General features: G+C 39.5%; 2 protein-coding genes across 2 annotated transcripts in view; one reads left to right on the forward strand and one right to left on the reverse strand.

Annotated features, from left to right (window-relative positions):
- Positions 1-18,048, reverse strand: part of ABCB11 (ATP binding cassette subfamily B member 11) — a 47,002-nt gene that overhangs the window by 22,005 nt on the left and 6,949 nt on the right. The window contains exons 5-14 of the mRNA XM_074829967.1: positions 16,125-16,366; positions 14,412-14,499; positions 13,344-13,477; positions 11,305-11,476; positions 9,465-9,589; positions 8,529-8,703; positions 5,214-5,327; positions 3,136-3,246; positions 2,086-2,211; positions 1,104-1,307 (exon numbers count right to left, since the gene is read on the reverse strand). Coding sequence (XP_074686068.1) covers positions 1,104-1,307; positions 2,086-2,211; positions 3,136-3,246; positions 5,214-5,327; positions 8,529-8,703; positions 9,465-9,589; positions 11,305-11,476; positions 13,344-13,477; positions 14,412-14,499; positions 16,125-16,366 — 1,491 coding nt within the window. The remainder of the gene's footprint in view (positions 1-1,103; positions 1,308-2,085; positions 2,212-3,135; positions 3,247-5,213; positions 5,328-8,528; positions 8,704-9,464; positions 9,590-11,304; positions 11,477-13,343; positions 13,478-14,411; positions 14,500-16,124; positions 16,367-18,048) is intronic.
- The window catches only part of DHRS9 (dehydrogenase/reductase 9), a 32,412-nt gene continuing 25,253 nt past the window's right edge, over positions 10,890-18,048 (forward strand). Inside the window, exons 1-2 of the mRNA XM_074829030.1 lie at positions 10,890-10,928; positions 12,658-12,832. The gene's annotated coding sequence lies outside the window, so the exon portion shown is untranslated. The remainder of the gene's footprint in view (positions 10,929-12,657; positions 12,833-18,048) is intronic.

Below are 18,048 nucleotides of genomic sequence, written 5' to 3' on the forward strand. Positions count from 1 at the left end.
CAGAATCAAAGGAGAGCTGAAGAAATAACTTCCTTCATAATGAATAATACAATTTTGCTTGAACTGGAGTTCCAACTCCAAGCCAAAAGTATGTACTGATAAAAAGGTGAAATGTTCTGGTGTGACTCAAAACTACTATATCAACAAAAGCTGAAATGGAGAGGAAACACCTCCCACTCTCCATCAGATGACTCATTAGCAAAATTTCCATAGAGCTGGACTTCTCTGCTGATGGCCTGTGACTCAAGAACACTGTGTCTGTGATTCATGGACATCATACTCTGGTGGCATTGGGTTCAGACAGAGAATTAAATAAACACATAAAGCCTAGCATCTCAAGAGCCAGGTTAATTATATTCACCTAGAGTTAAATCTTGGTCATTCCTCCATTTCCAGGAAATAAACAGGGGCCTTTACACAGTTTTGCTATGAAGAGTTTCCTAGAAGTCTGGAAATGCATAGACTGAGGCTAAAAAGTATGTACTGACATTAATTAAAGGTACTTGAATCCTGTCAATCATGTTGTAACATGTCCCTTTCAGAAGCTACTTGGCAAAATAACACTCCAGAAAAGTAAACAGCCCAGTACTATCAAATACGGACTTTGTAAGGAGGACACCATAGGATTGATCAAAGCCCTGTCATCATAAGGGAAGGAACTGGTGAAGAGGGAACTTCTAGCTAACATAGAGAGCTCGCACAAGGAGATGAAGTTGTGAGGATCAATACAGACTACTCAAAAACATATGCAGGCTAATGAGAGTCTGGGCTCTAAATTGCTTCAGGCCTGAGCAGAAACAGATCTCCATACCATGAAAAATACATATTTTAAAATCATACTATGATTATTACCATGATATTGAATGCTGTGCATATGATTCCTGAGGAACTAATTATTTTCTTTTTTTTTTTTTTTTTTAACTTCATGGCATACACGTAGTAAGACCTAGTTAACTCTAGTCAAAGGAAAGGTTGCTGCCTACTATCTATATTAATCTTCTGCCCTTCCACCTGAGTACAAATGGCTGCATAGAGGAAGGGACAAAAGGATTATCTATTTTTTCCATCAAATTCTGCCAAACATTTTATAAGGTACAGCATACCTGTGGCAAATCCATGATGAAATTGTAAGCATTGGCCTGTTTGGCTGCTTTGATTATGTCTTCCATGGTAGCTTCATCCCAACCATAGCGAATGTTCTCTGCAATCGTGGTGGCAAACAGCACTGGCTCTTGTTCAACAATACCAATCTGTGACCGCAGCCACTGGATATTAAGAGAACGAATGTCATGGCCATCCAGGGTAATCTACAGAAGCCAATTAAACATGGATTTAAAAAAAAAAAGAAAAAATGTCAGGGACATTATCCCCTCCAGTTCAAAGACAAAGACAGGGTGGAAATGAAGGGCCTATGATACTGTGTTTCCAATGACCAGTGTAAAAAACAGCTTTCCTACATAAAAGAATGCAATGCAGTGGTAGTAGTATACACTAGTTCTTGGGTCTAGAAGATGTGCTTTTTTATTTCATTTCCCAATACCTCTTTTTGCTTGGTCTCAAATATAAAACCAGGTGGAAAGTAATAATCAAAATTACAATTATATGTTTACAATAAATTGGTTCTTTGTCTTTCATACATTCATATATAGGTCAATATGTATGTGATTTGTGCCAGCTAGGAACACATAAATGGAATGAGACTGTTAATTCTTAGCCAATCCATTACTAAATGGTAATTGTATATACTAAAGCAATGTTATGGGATAATGATTAAATGTTCAATATTGTGTTTTCCAGAATGGAAAATGATTTGTTACTCCTGAATTATTGTATCTATAGGTATAATTTTTACTCAGATTTAGCACTGAATTTTTATTTTCTCTTAACAACTTTTCTCTTTCACATAATTATTTTTTAATAAGACTGTTCAGTATTCCCCTGAAATGCAGAAGAGGATCTTTCACTCATTTAAAAAAAAAAAAGAAAATAAAGTTTGGAGTCTTCCTTCCCACCTTGGAGAAGAAACCATGGCATTCTTTCAAGTCCCTAAGGCTAGAGAAACACATTCTAGGCTGGTACACTCACCATGCCATCAGTGGGGTCATAGAAACGCTGGATGAGCTGTATTGTTGTACTTTTTCCAGCTCCACTAGCTCCAACAAAAGCTGTTGTCTCCCCTGCTTTAACAACCATATTAAGGTTATCCATAATCTGGACAGGAACAAAAAAAGAAACAGAATCTATCCGTTCTAATTCTCTCACAGTCATACAACTAAGTGGGTATATTCTGTATCTTAAAATGGAGATTCAAAGCAGTTTTACAAAATTCAGAAAAATATTATGAAGAAAGACAAAAAAGAAAGCCAAATATTTTACATTGTTTGAAGAAATTTATAAATGCAGAACACTGTTTTCCATGACAGACAGGCAGATTTTGATCTTTCATCCTGTTGTTCATCATTATGAACTAGTCAAGTTAATACCATTGGAGAACTTGGCAATAAGTCCCCTTTTAAGAACACTGTACATGTATTATGAGTGCCTGTTAAAGCATAAATATTAAGAATGTGACAGTGAAATTATGTAGAAAAATCTGTTACTTTGTATGCTTCTGTCTTTAGAAGCAATAGCACTCATTTGCTTGTCCAATAATATGCTTTTCCAAGGAGAATTTCTCAGTTCAAACACAGTAGTAGAGAAATAATGGGGTATACAGCCAATGCTCCTGTACCTTTTCCCAGAATTTTAATGGGTCACATGGCACATCCCCAACATAATGGAAGAGTTTATAAAATCTCCTTGCACCATTCAGTTTATTATTTTGTGACCTATTCTAGCACCTGTTAATAGAAGTGTATAATTGATTGTAAGAGAAGCTGTATGCAGGTGAATTTGTCTGAAATTCCTACGAGTGTATGTTCAGCAGCAAGGAATATGTATGGCAATGGATATGTCAGAATGGTAAACTAAACAGAATGGTAAGTAGAAGAACCCTTTAATAGAACAATTATTTTGTCTACTTTTAAACAGAGGGTCTGGACTTCTGGAAAACAAACTCTACTGAAAATCTAGAAATTGCTGGCAGAACTGTGATATTTTGATTGTTTACAGTAAATATGTTCACAGAATAATTACCTTTACATCTGGTCTGGAGGGATAATAGAATGTTACATTATGAAATTCAATTTCACCTCGTAGTTTATCCAGCTTGTAGCCATCTTCTGACATGCAGTCAATGGCCGGTTTCTAGGACAGAATTTATTGCATTATTTATTTGCTGTTAAACAGCCAATACTGATGCAGTACATAAATATTCTCAATACCATACAAAGCCATGGCACTTCTGTTTGAACAGCACTTGGCTGCACTGAGCCAGCAGACAGCTCTGTCCCAGGGCTAGCAGGCAAGTGCCATGAAATTGAAGACCAAAGTGACAGGGAAGTTGTCACCAGTGAGTAGTACAGGCAAGATGAATGCACCCTCTTCTCATTTTAGGCTTACTGCAACTACCATAGTCAACCACTCAGCTAGTTTTTGCTGGAACAGAATAGCTGACTGAGTGAGGCATTTTGACTAAGTTAATTTAGCCATCTTCTCAGGGGTAAAATGGCACTACTTCGCTCATATAAACACTCTCCCACAGCACTGAACAACCAATTAATTGCTGAAAATCTGCACACTTCACCACTTTGCATTTAAAACATTCATCCTTGCACACCCAGTCCTAAGAGCTGGAATCATGATTTGAAGTTTTCCCATGAGGTGATTTGGATCTCACATACTTTTGGACAGGCCTTGGGTACTGTGGACTGCTAGACATGAGCAGAGAACTAAAAATAAGTTGAGGAATCCCAAAGAAATCAAATTTTCTAAGGATACATTTTTGAAGCATGGAATACAGTGTGAATTAAAACTGTAACACCACCAATATTTGATAACTGAAACGTGCATGATTTATTATGTAGCCTAAGAGATTGAATGTGTATGTTCTAAGATGCTAAGAACAGCTACAAGATTGGTTCCTCTTTAGGAATATATCTTACTTAAATTCAGATACTAAGCTATGAAGAAAAGTTTCACTGATGCTGCAAATGGTAACCTCAGCATGGTTATAATTTTAGTGCCAGAAAAAAGTCTGTATGAGGGAAGAGCTGTGCTTTTTCTGTCTAAGCACAAATCTACAACTGCAGCAAGTAGATGGATCTAATTTTTTCACCCTTTTTCTAGACAGATGAAATCTCACTTTAGTTTGCTTTTTTAGCCTTATTTTCAGCCTTATTTTGAATTTTGTGATTTAATTCTTACTGTTGCAACTCTTTGTACTTTTAAATTTTTTTCCTAAAAACCACTTCTCTTATTCATCTCTTTTTCAGTTTATCTTAGATCATTAGCTTATGAAGTGCATTTGTAAGGCATATGTGATATTGTTATTAGAGAACATTGAAGGGTTACTAAAAAGTCCATTAGCATTACCACAGTGCCTCTAGCCTTTTTTATATACCATTATGTGCTCTGTAAAAGACAAGCAGTATTTTAATGTGTTTACACAGCTTTTAGCACAGTAAAGCTTGTCAATGACCAAAGATACTACATACTGCTAAGAAATAAGCAGTATTTTGCCAACCGCTAAATTTATACAGATACAGAAAGGAATCCTCATGAGTAAATGCCAGTGGCTCTAGACTTTCTCATACAACCTTTTTTGAAATATCTATCTATCTAGAAAATATTGTGATTAACATTTCTGACTGCTGCGTGACCAGTACCTGTGCTCATTTGGTCCCATTTTAACTCAGAGTAGCTCTGGGACAGGTGACAGAGGCCACAGAAGAACCACATCTGTTGATGCCATCTGGAGGCTGGGAGCTAGATTCTTACTGCAAGTTTGGCTTCAAGGTGAATATTACTGTCTGCCTGTACACTTACCATGGGCCAGCACTGATCAGTAATTGCACGTAAGGTGAAATGGGAGTAAGAAGCAGCAGTAGCTGAGGTAAAGCTTCATTATTCAGGAACAGGTCACTTAAGAAATCTGTTCAACCCTGTCTCTGAGCCTGTGTGCATGCCACTAGACCTTTCTATTACACAGTCAATTTTTTTTTTATTGCACTCATTTTTCCTCATTTACACAGTAGATTAAGCTACTACCACGTGAGGCTTATTTAATTATTTTTTCACTACAAAATGACACAGCTTAGAAATGCATTACTTACTTTATCTATTGTCTCAAAAATGTTTGCTGCAGCCCCACGGCCAGTGGCAAAGGCTTCCAGACATGGAGATGCCTGGCCAAGATTTAAAGCTCCTACTAAAACACCAAAAAAAACCTGAAGTGGAAAAAGAAATTAACAAAATATGTCATCATATTTTTATTACAGTTTAGAGCTTAGACAGACAAATCAAACTACAGTGGCTTAATGACTTCTTGTGCAAGAGCTGAGCTGCAGTGATTCACTGTATGAACATAATTAGCCCACAAAAAGCAAACAAATGCATCTTAGAAGGGATTTGCACTATCTTTCGCAACTTATCTTGAAAAACATGTGCACCCAGCTATTTACTGAGGTACCACTGATGTATTTTTAAGCCACTTCAATTTCACTCAGTACCTGTGACTTGAAACAAGGGCTGGAACTGAACGTCGGTGGCTAGTAGATTATTTTGGAGATGACTTTTACCAGTAAGCAGATGTGAGGCAACAACAATTCAGAAACAGAAAAATAGCCTGAACACTGTATTACAACTTTTGTATATTGCAGTTCCTGTCTCCTCCAGTACTTGCAAAACATACTTCTGGAGCAGGTACCAGCTACAAAGAATACTTTTTCTCCATCTCACACAGAAATTAACTGTAAGGGTTGCTACCAACACTGGATAAGCCACTATTGGAGGTGAGATTATTTTATCAGTGCAGGTAGACAGTTTCTGCAGGTAGCACATACCCAGTACGCTCACTGTTTCAAGTCCTTTTCCATGAACCAAAGGGAAGAGTTACTCACTAGCGACCCTCTGCTGAAAGCCCTAGGATGCCCTTTTGGTCTAAGCCTAAGACAACATGAGACAAAATGAGTGACAGCATCCACTCTTCCTGGAAGGACCAACAGATAATAAAGGAAGCTGGATAGAATATCGCAGATCAGAGGGCACTTCCAAGAATTCAGCCTTGGAGTCTGGCCTTGCAGATGAGAAGCAAGTGAAGCTGGAGCACATCAACCAAAATGCCAAAAACATTTGTTCAAAATCTCCTAACTGCTGCTAATACTTCACTCCCTATGAAGGGGTTTTTATCAAGGTTCTTAAGTGTAGACAGGAACCATCCAAGGCTGAAAAAGTTGGCAATTCTGATAAGAGACAAGGGCTTCAAAGAACAGGACACTAGAAGATGGTGAACATCAAAAGATAAAGGCTCATTTACCACTTATATACCACACACATGCAAATTCATTCATTGTCTATTCTTACAATAAGGAGTGAGCTGCACTGTATTGTAAGTATAGCTTATCCTTCTCAGTGCTAATATACCAGGGTGTGTTTGTCAGAATGAACATTTTTTTCCTAGAATTTAATCTCGTTTATTCCTCCTTAGTTTTTCAGTTACAGAGGTGGTTTGTCAGAACAGATTATAAATATTTGGATAATGTCTTCATTGTAGGCTTGTGGTCCATTTTTTGATTTATTGTGGCTGATAATTTGAACATTCACTCTGAGCATTAGGAGAACTGGTATGTAATCCTTTGTTGTAGTCTGGCAATACCTGAGAATTCTGCTAAGAAGCAATCAAGGACTCAGACAACCTTTTGAATACAACACAAACAGTAGTCAGGATAAATGGGCAAAGTGTATAAGGAAACACTACTGTTGAGAAAGAAATAAAAGTACACAGGATTCTGTTGTCCCTTGCACCATAGTGATGTTTATTGAGAATAACCCCATAGCTAAAGTGGAAGACTCTAATGTACATGTACTGTGCACTGCAAACATCTACGCTGTGATGCACAGATCATGCCACAAGTTCATACTCAGCTTTACTACAAACAAATATTCTTGTGTGAACAAGTCCCAAAGCAAGTAGGTTATATGCATGTCAGAATCCATCACGAACATGAGGGAACAGGTTCTGTACATCTGATAGAAGGAAAGGCTTAGTTTATCTCAATGAAGTATGGCTGGTGTATGACCATTTTTTCAAAGACCAGGAAAAGCATATTTAAATGTTTTGTATCTATAAATCCTCCCCTCCTCCCCCCTGCCAGACTAGGAGTGTATGGTAGAAAACAGGAAGGACAAGGAAGATGACTGGAAACTGAGAGGAAGGGGAGCATAAGGGAGAGTCTCTCCATTGACACCTACAATTTTTCAGATACAGTGTATCTCCCCACTGTTTGCCATTTATCATTTGGAAGCACTGAATTATAGTTATCATTTGCAAGGCAAGGAAATTGCTTACTTTGTTTTTCACAGCACTACCTTGTATCAACTACTGATGTCAAGATCAGTTGCAAATGATTTCCTGTGAGTGATCCTCTTTGAACAGAATGATTCAATTTTCTGCTACTTAAAGGGGGCCTACAGGAAAGATGGGGAGGGAGTCTTCATCAGGGAGTGCAGAGATAGGACCAGGGGTAACGGTTTTAAACTGACAGAGGGTAGGTTTAGACGAGGTGTAAGGAAGAAATTCTTTACTGTGAGGGTGTTGAGACACTGGCACAGGTTGCCCAGAGAAGCTGTGGCTGCCCCCTCCCTGGCAGTGTTCCAGGCCAGGTTGGACGGGGCTTTGAGCAACCTGGTCTAGTGGAAGGTGTCCCTGCCCATGGCAGGGGGTTGGAACTAGATCTTTAAGGTCCCTTCAAACCCAAACCGTTTTATGATTTTATGATTTTACAATGTCCTCAGAGTAATTTATCAATTTGTCAGTGTCTATAGCATCTACTATGCAGAAGTGGATGCATGAGTGCCGTGCAGGTTAATATGTTTTTTGTACACACTGCAGGAGCCACAGCCATGTGTGTTTTTATTAGCATATATGTTTACATCTTCTTTGTCATCTACAGAGCTGGATAGGCAATTAGCAACAGAAAATGGTGATTCAAAGGAACAGAAACTGTTCATGAGAGAGAGCTTAGATTTGATAAAACTTTCTTTGGTTAAGTTTCTCTCTACTACATTGGTGTTTTCCATCACAAAATAAGTTCTTCAGAGAAGCCAATACCCAGAAGCCACATGCTGACCCACAAAATGGGAAAGCTAGTTTCATGCCTCCATCAATTGTGTAGCAGGCTCTCAAACAAAAGTATTATTCTGATCACAGTAAGCAGCATTTCAAAACTTTAAAATAAACAGATTATTTTTTTAATCTTATCCAATTTTGCCATATGCTTTCATACATATACTGAGTAATGATCTTTAAAAGACACATACAGTCTTTGTTACCACTAAGCCACGAGATACCAGAACACTACAAATACATGTTCCAGAATTAATGTTTTAAGAAGCAGTCCAGAAAAGTTGCATCAAGCTAAAATGGGTACCTGCAGAAGAGTGCCAGGTGAATACTCTTCTTCTTCAAGGACAAGTTTAGAGCCGTACCAAAAGGCTAATGCATAACACAGGAAAATTATAAGCCACATGTAACCAGTGAATAATCCCATTATTATTCCTTTTCGAATTCCCCAGTGCTGAGCAAACACCAGATTCTTATCATATCTGTAGAAAGAGAGAAAAATGAAAGGGGATGAAATTATTTTGATATAAAATTCACAATGAGCAAAGACCAACAAAATGAGGCATCTTCAATGGCTGGCTGTGCTACAGTCAACAGAGGGTCCACATAAGGTTGATACCTCTCACTCTGAAGTGAGACACCACTGCTGAAGCCATCAGTGCTCACAGATCATGAAATCCCTGAAAGTTCTAGTGTAATAAGCGCAAGAAAAGCCACACTCACTGCAGATACCTTGCCAGGGGGGGCTGGGGTTTTAGCAGACTGACACAGGATTTGAGAATTTGGCCAACACTCCAGAGCATGTCCTACACCCATGTTATGTTTTGAATGAATTTAAAAGAAATTTGCAGTTTAGCACCATCAAATCATTATGTCTTGCTGGAACTAGTTCTCTTAGCTTGAAAGCACTCAAAGTTTTCAGATGTGCTGCAAAAGTGATATATCATACAATGTACATACAATGTGAAAATTTGCCAGTATGTTCCTGCTAGTGGGAATGACTTGAAGATAGTATTGCTGATGTTTTATTTCACTGATTGACTGAATTATGAAACTGGTTTTGCATATGTAATGTTATTTGACACCTAGATTTCTGTAACATGCCTGCACGTAGTTCTCAAAGCTAACAGATGCTCATTGTTGTAGAATTTGGAGACTAATTGCCATGACTCTGAAGCGCATTACAACATTACGTTGCTACAGGAAAAAGAAATCAGAGACCTTGCAATTTGTCCAAACAAACCTTTCAACTTCTTTCTTCTCCCCACCAAAAGCAGCCACTGTTCTGATGGATGAGAGCACTTCATCAGCCACAGCTCCAGCTTTTGCATAAGCCTTTAATTCTCGGCCTGTTAGTTTTGCCACAGCCTAAAAAAGCATAAGAAATGCTGGTTAAACCTGAACTGTAGATGCAGACAAGGGCAGCAGTAAGCAGTGCTGGCTGTCACACTGTGCTGTCTGCTCTGCATGAGGTCACCCCCTCCACTCTGAGCAGGCTTTTACTAGGCACACTGCACACTCACAGACTTCTGTCTTCCAATATTAGGGCATATACCTCTGTAACATATGTTTTGCAGAATAGTTATCCCCTTGGTCAACAGCTTTGCTCCAGGTAGCTAGAAAGAGCCACTGACAACACCTGCTTTCCCTCTCTCCCTCCCTCTCTGCTGCTAATGGGACTTAAGTAGGCTGCAGACTGAGGGTCTGTACATGGTGGGAGGAAGGGTGAGCTTAAGTGGCAAAAGCAGCCCTTTAGACACTGTGGCAGAGCCCAGCTTCAGGAAGAAGGATACTGATGGAGAAGGTTGCAAAGAGATGTTGCCCACCGCTGTGCTTTGTTTCTTGGGCTGACAGCAAATAGATCCCTACACAGCAGCTCAGAGCACATTGGATGCCCAAAGCTTACCTAGGCTCAAAAAAATGCTTAAATTAATGTAATAAAATGTAGTCATGTACAACTCTACATGAAGGTACCACACTGGCTTGGGAATGACATACCACTAGAAATTGTAAAGTGTCATTATTTGCTTTCTCTCTTCAAATACCCTAGCCCAGGCATCTATTAGCCACTTTTGGAGACAGGAAACCAAACTAGATTGACCTTGGGTCTGTTTTCTTTATGGTAAAAACCAAAGACTTGGGCTGGAAAGGTTGTAAGGAGGAAACACTTAACAGTGGGTATGTGAAAGGAAAGAGACAGGGGCAGAGAAATAAGAATGGAAAGGGGGAAAATTACAAACATAAAGGGGGATGAACTCAGAAAGAAATTGCAGATGAAAGAAAGAGGCGTTTTGGAGTTTATTTAATTCCCTGCCATGATTCTTCACACTGAGTCATTATTCATGTCGTCTACTTGCAGCCAGCACAAGGTGCTAAAGGAGAGCAGGAAGATGAGAAATTAGTCAGTTACATTAGAGGTTTGATAGCAAAACCATAGCAAACTGTTCCTGGCATGGAAGAAGTGAGATACGCAAAGGGCTGAACTAAACCAAAGAGCAGAGTGTGAGAGAGTGCAGAGGAGGAGCAGGAACCGCCCAGCCCAGCTGGGTGTGGGAAAGGAGGTGAAAAGGCAGAAGATACTGAAGTTTTCCTCTTCACTGTCCTTCCTCTGCACAGTGACGGGGAGTTTGTAGGGAGCCGATGGAGGAGCAGAACAGGAGCAACTGAGAGAGGACACAGCAGCTTCCAGGAGCAGGGACAGCTTGAGGTAAGTTTGAGTAGTTGTTTTCAACTATTTTATAGCTCCAGAACTTGATCATCTCTAAAAGCACCTAATCTACATAGAGATGATCGAGCCCCATGTCTAGTGACCATCTAAACCAGGTGTGTAGTAATAGAAAGAAGGTGTAGGCCAGGTTCTGATCTCAGCAACCATAATATCCATCCACAGGACCCAGTAGAAGTTATGCTTACTCTCTCATCTTAGAAGCAGGATACATTATTCTGGGAATCAAAGCCTGCCCTTCCCCTGCCTGCACCCCTGGTGCTGCTGTGACCATAATCTGCCTCTCTTGACTTTAAAGGGGTGTAATAGTCTTCTCTTTCACCAGCACCTCAACACGAACCTCTCACAATTCACTTACCAAGCCATAGACAGCTGCTCCAACACCAAGCAGAGGGCTGACTGCTATGATAACCAAGGTTAATTTCCAGCCACTGACAAATCCCAGTAGGAATCCACACACAAAGGTGGTTAAGCGCTGGATAAAGATTGCTGCTTGGTCAGCAATAGCCTCATTAATTTTGTTAACATCACTGGAAAAAAAAACAAAATCCAATAGAAGATTGGTGAGCATATCTTTTGTTTGTGTTGCAGGTCTTGGCGACATTTGCGTTAGTTGCTTTCCCTTGGAGGGGGCCCTTCCTCACCCCTATTCTTTCCACCGTCACCCCTTCCAGAGCTCCTGGACTACACTGAGAAACTCTGGTGCCTTTGCAATGGCAGAAGGCTTTTACACATGAATACTCAGAGATGATATTTTCTTTTCCCAGGAAAAGTCATCCTGCTAGCAGACTCATTCACTAGCTGCTTCTTACTACTGTGCCCCAGCTGTTTCAAGGGAGGGGGCAGAGACATCCCAGCTGGATGTGGCTATCTGATAATGGAAAAACAGTATAGCTGATATGACATTCCTCCCATCATGGGGCACTGAGAATGTACCATACCACCTTGCTGAGGGGGCAGGAAAAGGGAGGAGGGCTATAACTCTCTTCTAGTTCCACCTTCCACGACCTCCTGGTTCTTCTCCCCAGCCTACCAGGTAGTTTGTTATCTAAACGAGAGGAAGAATGGGAAAACTGAGGAGGGCCACTTTAACACTGGAGGCAGTGGAAAAAATGACAGCTCTATCACATGGGGGACAGTGGTGCAGCGGTTAACATCATTTGACCCCTAGGCAGCTGCAGTTAATTTATTTTCTCTTATGCATTGCCAACACACAAAAAATGTCTTAAAGCCAAACAGTCATTATACTTCTGCCACTCTTGGCTACTACCCCAGCCCTGAGATTAGAAGAACTGGGAACTCCTGGAATAAATGGGAGCAAGTGGCATTGAAGTTTAAAGTGCAAAGTTGTCAACTCATTGATATATCAGGTAAAATTACAGTCCTCTACTGAAACATTTAAGAGTGTTGATTTGAAGAACATGTTTATATTTGTTCTGGATAATTTTTTTTGCAGTCAGGAAGCTCTTTGTAAGCACAGGACGATATTGTTCAAAAAAACAGGGAACTAAGTGTTATTTATTAGACAAATATGTGCTCAGTCCTATTTTTTGCCAAAGAAACTCTTCACAGTGACTTACACTTGGCATTTATTCTTCATGAAAAGAACACAACAGAAGGTCATAGATACCACTGGGCAGTAAGTAAAGGCAAATAAAATCCCCTTCAACTACGGAAAAAATCTTTTACAAATTTGACTACTATTACGCAGGCACAACTGAGAACAGGGAGCCATCTAGAGTCAGCATATTCACCTCGCAGCTGCCTTCAGCCTGTAAACAGGAACCATTACCAAAAGGAGCAAGCCTTAAACCGTGCTTTTCTCAGGGCTAGATGTTTACCCGGGATAAGAAGGTTTCTTCGTCTCCTTGGGTCCCTTTCTAAAGGTAGGTGCTTGTACCTTCTTTAGCAGAAGATTAAGCAAGGGTCACTCTTTTTTTTAAAAAAAAAGCCAACAAAAGCAAAGTGTGCTCGTAATGTAATTTTCCTTTCTGGAAAGTAACAGTGAGTTCAAACCCACATCTCCAGCCTCAGGGAGTGTGGCACTAGCAGCCAAATTACAGATCACTCTGAAAGGACTGGACATAGGAGGAGAAGGGAAGGATAGGACAAGCTGGCAAAAAAAAAAAAAAAAAAAAAAAAAAAAGCAAAACCCAACCAAAAAACCCCTATCTACTGACAGTTAAGGCACAAAAGGGAAATAATAGTGGCTTAACAGTTATGACACTCAGTTCAAAGGTGGGGGAGATAATCAGACTGGTCCCTGCTCCCGGGAACATAGCTGTATTTTATATTCTTAGAAGGTGTTTGTCAAATGCCTAGTTATTGCTATTCTGTTGTGTTTGGAAGGAAGTGCAAAGTGTTCTCTGTAGCATATGTTTTTTCTAGATTACTTACTCAGAAATTCGGGTGTTCAATTCTCCTACAGATGTACAGTCAAACCAGCCTATATCCATTCGCATTACTTTCCTGAAATAAGCTTTCCTGATTTTCTGTATCTGACGAGCTGCAGCCATAACCCAAAAGCAGATCTGGGAAGAGCATAATGTGGCTGATAAATTGTAGTTAAAAGTCTTTCTACTCCCAACAAATAGAAAAAAGCAATTTGGCTAAAATGGGAAAGAGCAATTTGGCTATTGATAAAATTACTATTCAGGTAAAATACATTCTAGCTATACAGACATGATAGTTGTTTTATGCCTTTGTTCTTTAAAGAATCCAACGATTTTACGAAGCCTCTGGATCAAACCTTTGTCTCAGTTCTCATAGGCTGAGAGGAGATGCAAGTTAAATCACTTGTGCTGTTACATGAATGTCATACAGACAAAAATTTTTCCATCTATAGCTGTAAGTAATATAGGGATGGCAGCCATCCTACCTCAGCAAAACTCTAGTTTTCAGGAAGGAGAATGACAAGTGATTTTTGCGATTATAAAAAGCTTCAAAAGCAGTGGACCCTTTAGCAGATTATGCAGGAATCGTCCAAGTTTGTGGCTCATCTGTGTCATAAGGATTGAACCATTACTACAGAATAGGTAGGGTGTGATTCTTCTTCAGCACTGGTTTTACACTATTATCACTCTGTAATATCTCTATAATGGAAACACAGCGCTCAATGCAGCTGAGATGCCTACTGGGAATTTGCATGCCTTTCAGCTTTTTTGGGAGGGCATGTGGATTCCATAGTAACCACACTTGAGCAAGTATTTCCGGTGGTGCGGAAGAAGCAGCATCCATTCATCTCACTGGGTAGAACATATCCTTGTACAAAGGGTATGCTTGCACAAATCCAAGGAGGGCTCAGATTGCCAGAGCTAACCTATTTCAGCTGATAGAATGAGAACTGAAAGCATCTGCTTTGCTTAAATGGGCAGCTGATTAAGCAGTTAAAAGGAACATAATTAATATAAACTTATTATTTAGTGATTTAAACTTTGAAATCAAAATAGAAAACAAAATACTGACTTGGAGGTATCCTAACATAAGTACGGCACAACCAATTCCTGCATAGTAACCTGCAAATTTGGTCATTTCTTGTTCAATGTCCAGCAGCCTGGGGGAAAAAAAAAAAAAAAAAAAAAAAGTTAGCAATACTGTTTTAAGTTTCTCACAAATTTCTAGGCTGCTGTTTCTTCACGTTAGAGTCACATCAGCTGGCAAGTCAGCTTATTTTGCTAACGGCTAGCACTAGCAGTGGCTTGTTTGCTTGCTCTGCCTATTGCACAGGGATAGGGCGCTGGCAGGTACCAGAAAATGCGCTGCCGTCCTGGAGCAACCCTGCAGTCTCGGAGAAACCCCACCAGACTGCATGTCCTGAAACAGCACAGGTGAGAGGGTATTTCAGGGAAGAGCTGCCCAACAAGTTTTCATTAGAAGTTGAATGCGCTTGCTTTGTGCCATTATACCAACTAATAACACTCAGATTTAAAAAGTGTTTTACGGGGAGAAATGAGGACTGTTAAAGTCAATTCGAGTATTACTTTGTACCATAAGCTTGCTAATCTGATCTTTTTTTTAGCTCAGGTGGGAGTATTAAATTACTCCTAATATCAGTGAAGGGCATTAAGTTGCTGCTATTGCATTTAGATTGCTTTGAAATAGGCATTTCAGGTCATTATCAGTTATGCTTTTAGATAACTTTTTTAAACCATCCTGCAGACAGCAAATTTTGTTCTGTTTACCCAGAATTTGGTACACTGAAGTTTTAAGCCAAAAGGAAACACTATGCACCTGACCTGATCTCTTGCAAAATACAATCATGGAAACAACTCGGGTGCCTGACACAGATATCCAATACCATTTTTAATGCTTCAATGTATCCTGCCTGATGTATAGTTGTTGCTTCAGAGGAACAGAGGTCTGTAGCAAATCGTGTATTCTATCTGCCAGACCCATCTCAGAGGGCTGGCTTGGACAGCCTGGAGCAAATAATTTGGCCCTAATCACCTACATGTAGGAATGTGAATCTCTTCCCATGTGCTCTGAATTTCAGAGACCTTCAGACAACCAACTCTTAATTCTAATTAAATATCTAATTAAATGTCACTCAGAGATTAAAAAACCCTTGGAATGATGCACTGAAAAAGAACCTTAGGAAAGGTTACAGGTTCAAATTTGGCTTTGACAGATATCTGTATCTGAATGAATCATCTAGACTCCATTTACTTTGGTTAATGGAAAGAAACAGGCACCCTTAAGGGCAGTTCATCTGACCTGCCTTAGACATCTCCCATAAGCTAGATGAATTGCATCCTAGAAGCACTCATTTCTCTTCAATGGCTAAAGTTTAGCTAACTAGCTCAGAAGTCAGCAGGCACCTATAGGTACCTAAGTCCTGACCAGAAGGACCAGAAGTCGGTATTACCTACAGTGTCATCAGAGAAAACAGATTAATGAACTCAGATGTGTAGCAGGTACATCTGTTATCAGAACAATCATCATCAAAATATATCCTTGTTGACATCTATAGCTGAAAGGTCAAGACCCAAGCTGACCTTCTGTCCCTCCAGGTAATATCTCCAACTCAGGAACAGAACTCTCTAACAAGAACCATGCCCCTTTTCTGCCTTATGGATAGAAAATGTAAGGTTTAAAGGCTGAACTGGACCTTCACTAGGAATACGTTCTCTGACAAGCCATGATAACAAAGGAAAAGAAACAAATACATCTACTACTTACCCACATGTTATTGTGGCGTTCTTTTCATTCTGATGAATAGTACCATTAATCCACACTATGGTGTTATTTACACATGTCTTGCCTGGGTCTTTAAGCTCTTGCATTTCAATGTCATATTCAATAAATGTGTCTGCCATTGCACCAAACACAAGCAACACAGCTGGCTGGGCTGCTCCATGAACAATAGCACAGAAACTACCAAGAGCCATCATTAAAATTTCCATAGATGAAGAAAATCGAAACTAAAGAGACAGGAAAAAAATATGGTCTCTGCTGTGAGGCCGTCATCATGCTGGTTATATACTGATAAATCGTTAATCAGTTGAGTCAGATACAAAATCACTCTCTTTAAATTTCAGAATTATCTTCAATACAGAAAGAAGACAAATCTCTCTCTCTCCAATCTAATCTAATCGCACCTGTGATTACAGCCTCATAAATTATTATGAGCTCCCTTTTAGTTAACAGCAGAATCTGACCATGTGAATGAATGTATTATCATATAACATTAATAGCTCAATATCATTCCACATTATCATCATTCCAGAAACTGGCTAAAAGATTAATAGTAATTATAATTCATATATATAGTCTGCTTTGCAGTTTTCCTGTGGGGACAGAGAGAGAAGGAAGGGAGGAAAAAACCTTAGGGCATTATGCAGAGCCTCTGAAGAGAGTTGGCCAATTTCTCAAAATTGGGGTGCTGTGGTCAAAAGCCACATAAACATCTCAGAGCAAGTTCTCCTAGTTAATATTCTAAAATGTGTTGGCTGAGCCAGCCAATTGTGCATTGGCTCTTAATCTGGGAGAAATGTATAGAAATATGACATAGTATGCAATAAAAAAAGGATTGAGCTAAATCCTAGTACCTTACATTTGCTCTGGGCCAAGAGCATTCACACATGCAGCTGGTGACTCAGCTAAGATACAGCGACTTGTTACCTTTGTCATGATTGTGTTAAATTTGATTCTCAGACTGAAGTTATGCGTAAATATATAGATCAAATTGTCCATATAGAATATCAGTATCAAATGCTATATGTTTTGAAATGGGAGTGTAAAGAGGAATCATAACCTGCTGAAGAACCTGTCCAGGTTCTATAGGTGCTATAATGTGTCTAAGAGAAGAAAGGGGGGGAATTTGTAGCATATATGGAAAAGGGACATTAGGGCAGAGATGAGATAAAGGGGAAAAAAAAGTCAGTTAATGTAAAAGAGAAATAAATAAAAGGTCTTTCTACAAGAAAAATAATAAGAAAACTGTAGCACTACTAGTGTTTTGCAAACCTTGCTCATAAGAAGTCTAAGAATTCCCTTGATTTAAAAAAAGAATTCCCTTGATTTAAAAAAAAAAACACACAAAATGCACAGATATGTGATACCTAATCTCTCAGCACATCTGATGCAAACACACTCTGTTTACCAGCTGCACTTTAGGAGTTAAACATCTGTGCAAAACAGGCTATAGAATTCAAAGCCCTCTGTGTGGACAGGCTGTTCTCCCCACCCAACCAAGGGTTGAGATACTTAGCCAGGTAAAGAACAAGCCATATGGATGTAACTACACTAGCCCAGTACTACACTCAGCACCATATCTGGACACATTACAAGCTAACTGCCTAGACTACATGCAAAGCAGAAGTAATAAAACCTCCTAGATGCATGCTGCTAGGTTGGACATCTCTCTACTACATTAATTTTAAAATTTAGATGCACCCTATGGGATTCCAAGACCCATCAAAAGCTAGACATACCATACAGTATTGTCCATTCCCAAGTTTCTATAGTTACCAGATCTTCTAATACCCATGGAGCAATTACAACAGAGGTAAATTATCTGCCAGATATCGCACAGCAAATTTTTGGCAGAAATAAGAATGAACCAAGTCACTTAGGTCCCTGCTGTGCATCTTGACTCTTTTCC

The sequence above is a fragment of the Strix aluco genome, chromosome 6 (genome assembly GCF_031877795.1).
Source record: "Strix aluco isolate bStrAlu1 chromosome 6, bStrAlu1.hap1, whole genome shotgun sequence".
Taxonomy (NCBI): Eukaryota; Metazoa; Chordata; class Aves; order Strigiformes; family Strigidae; genus Strix; species Strix aluco.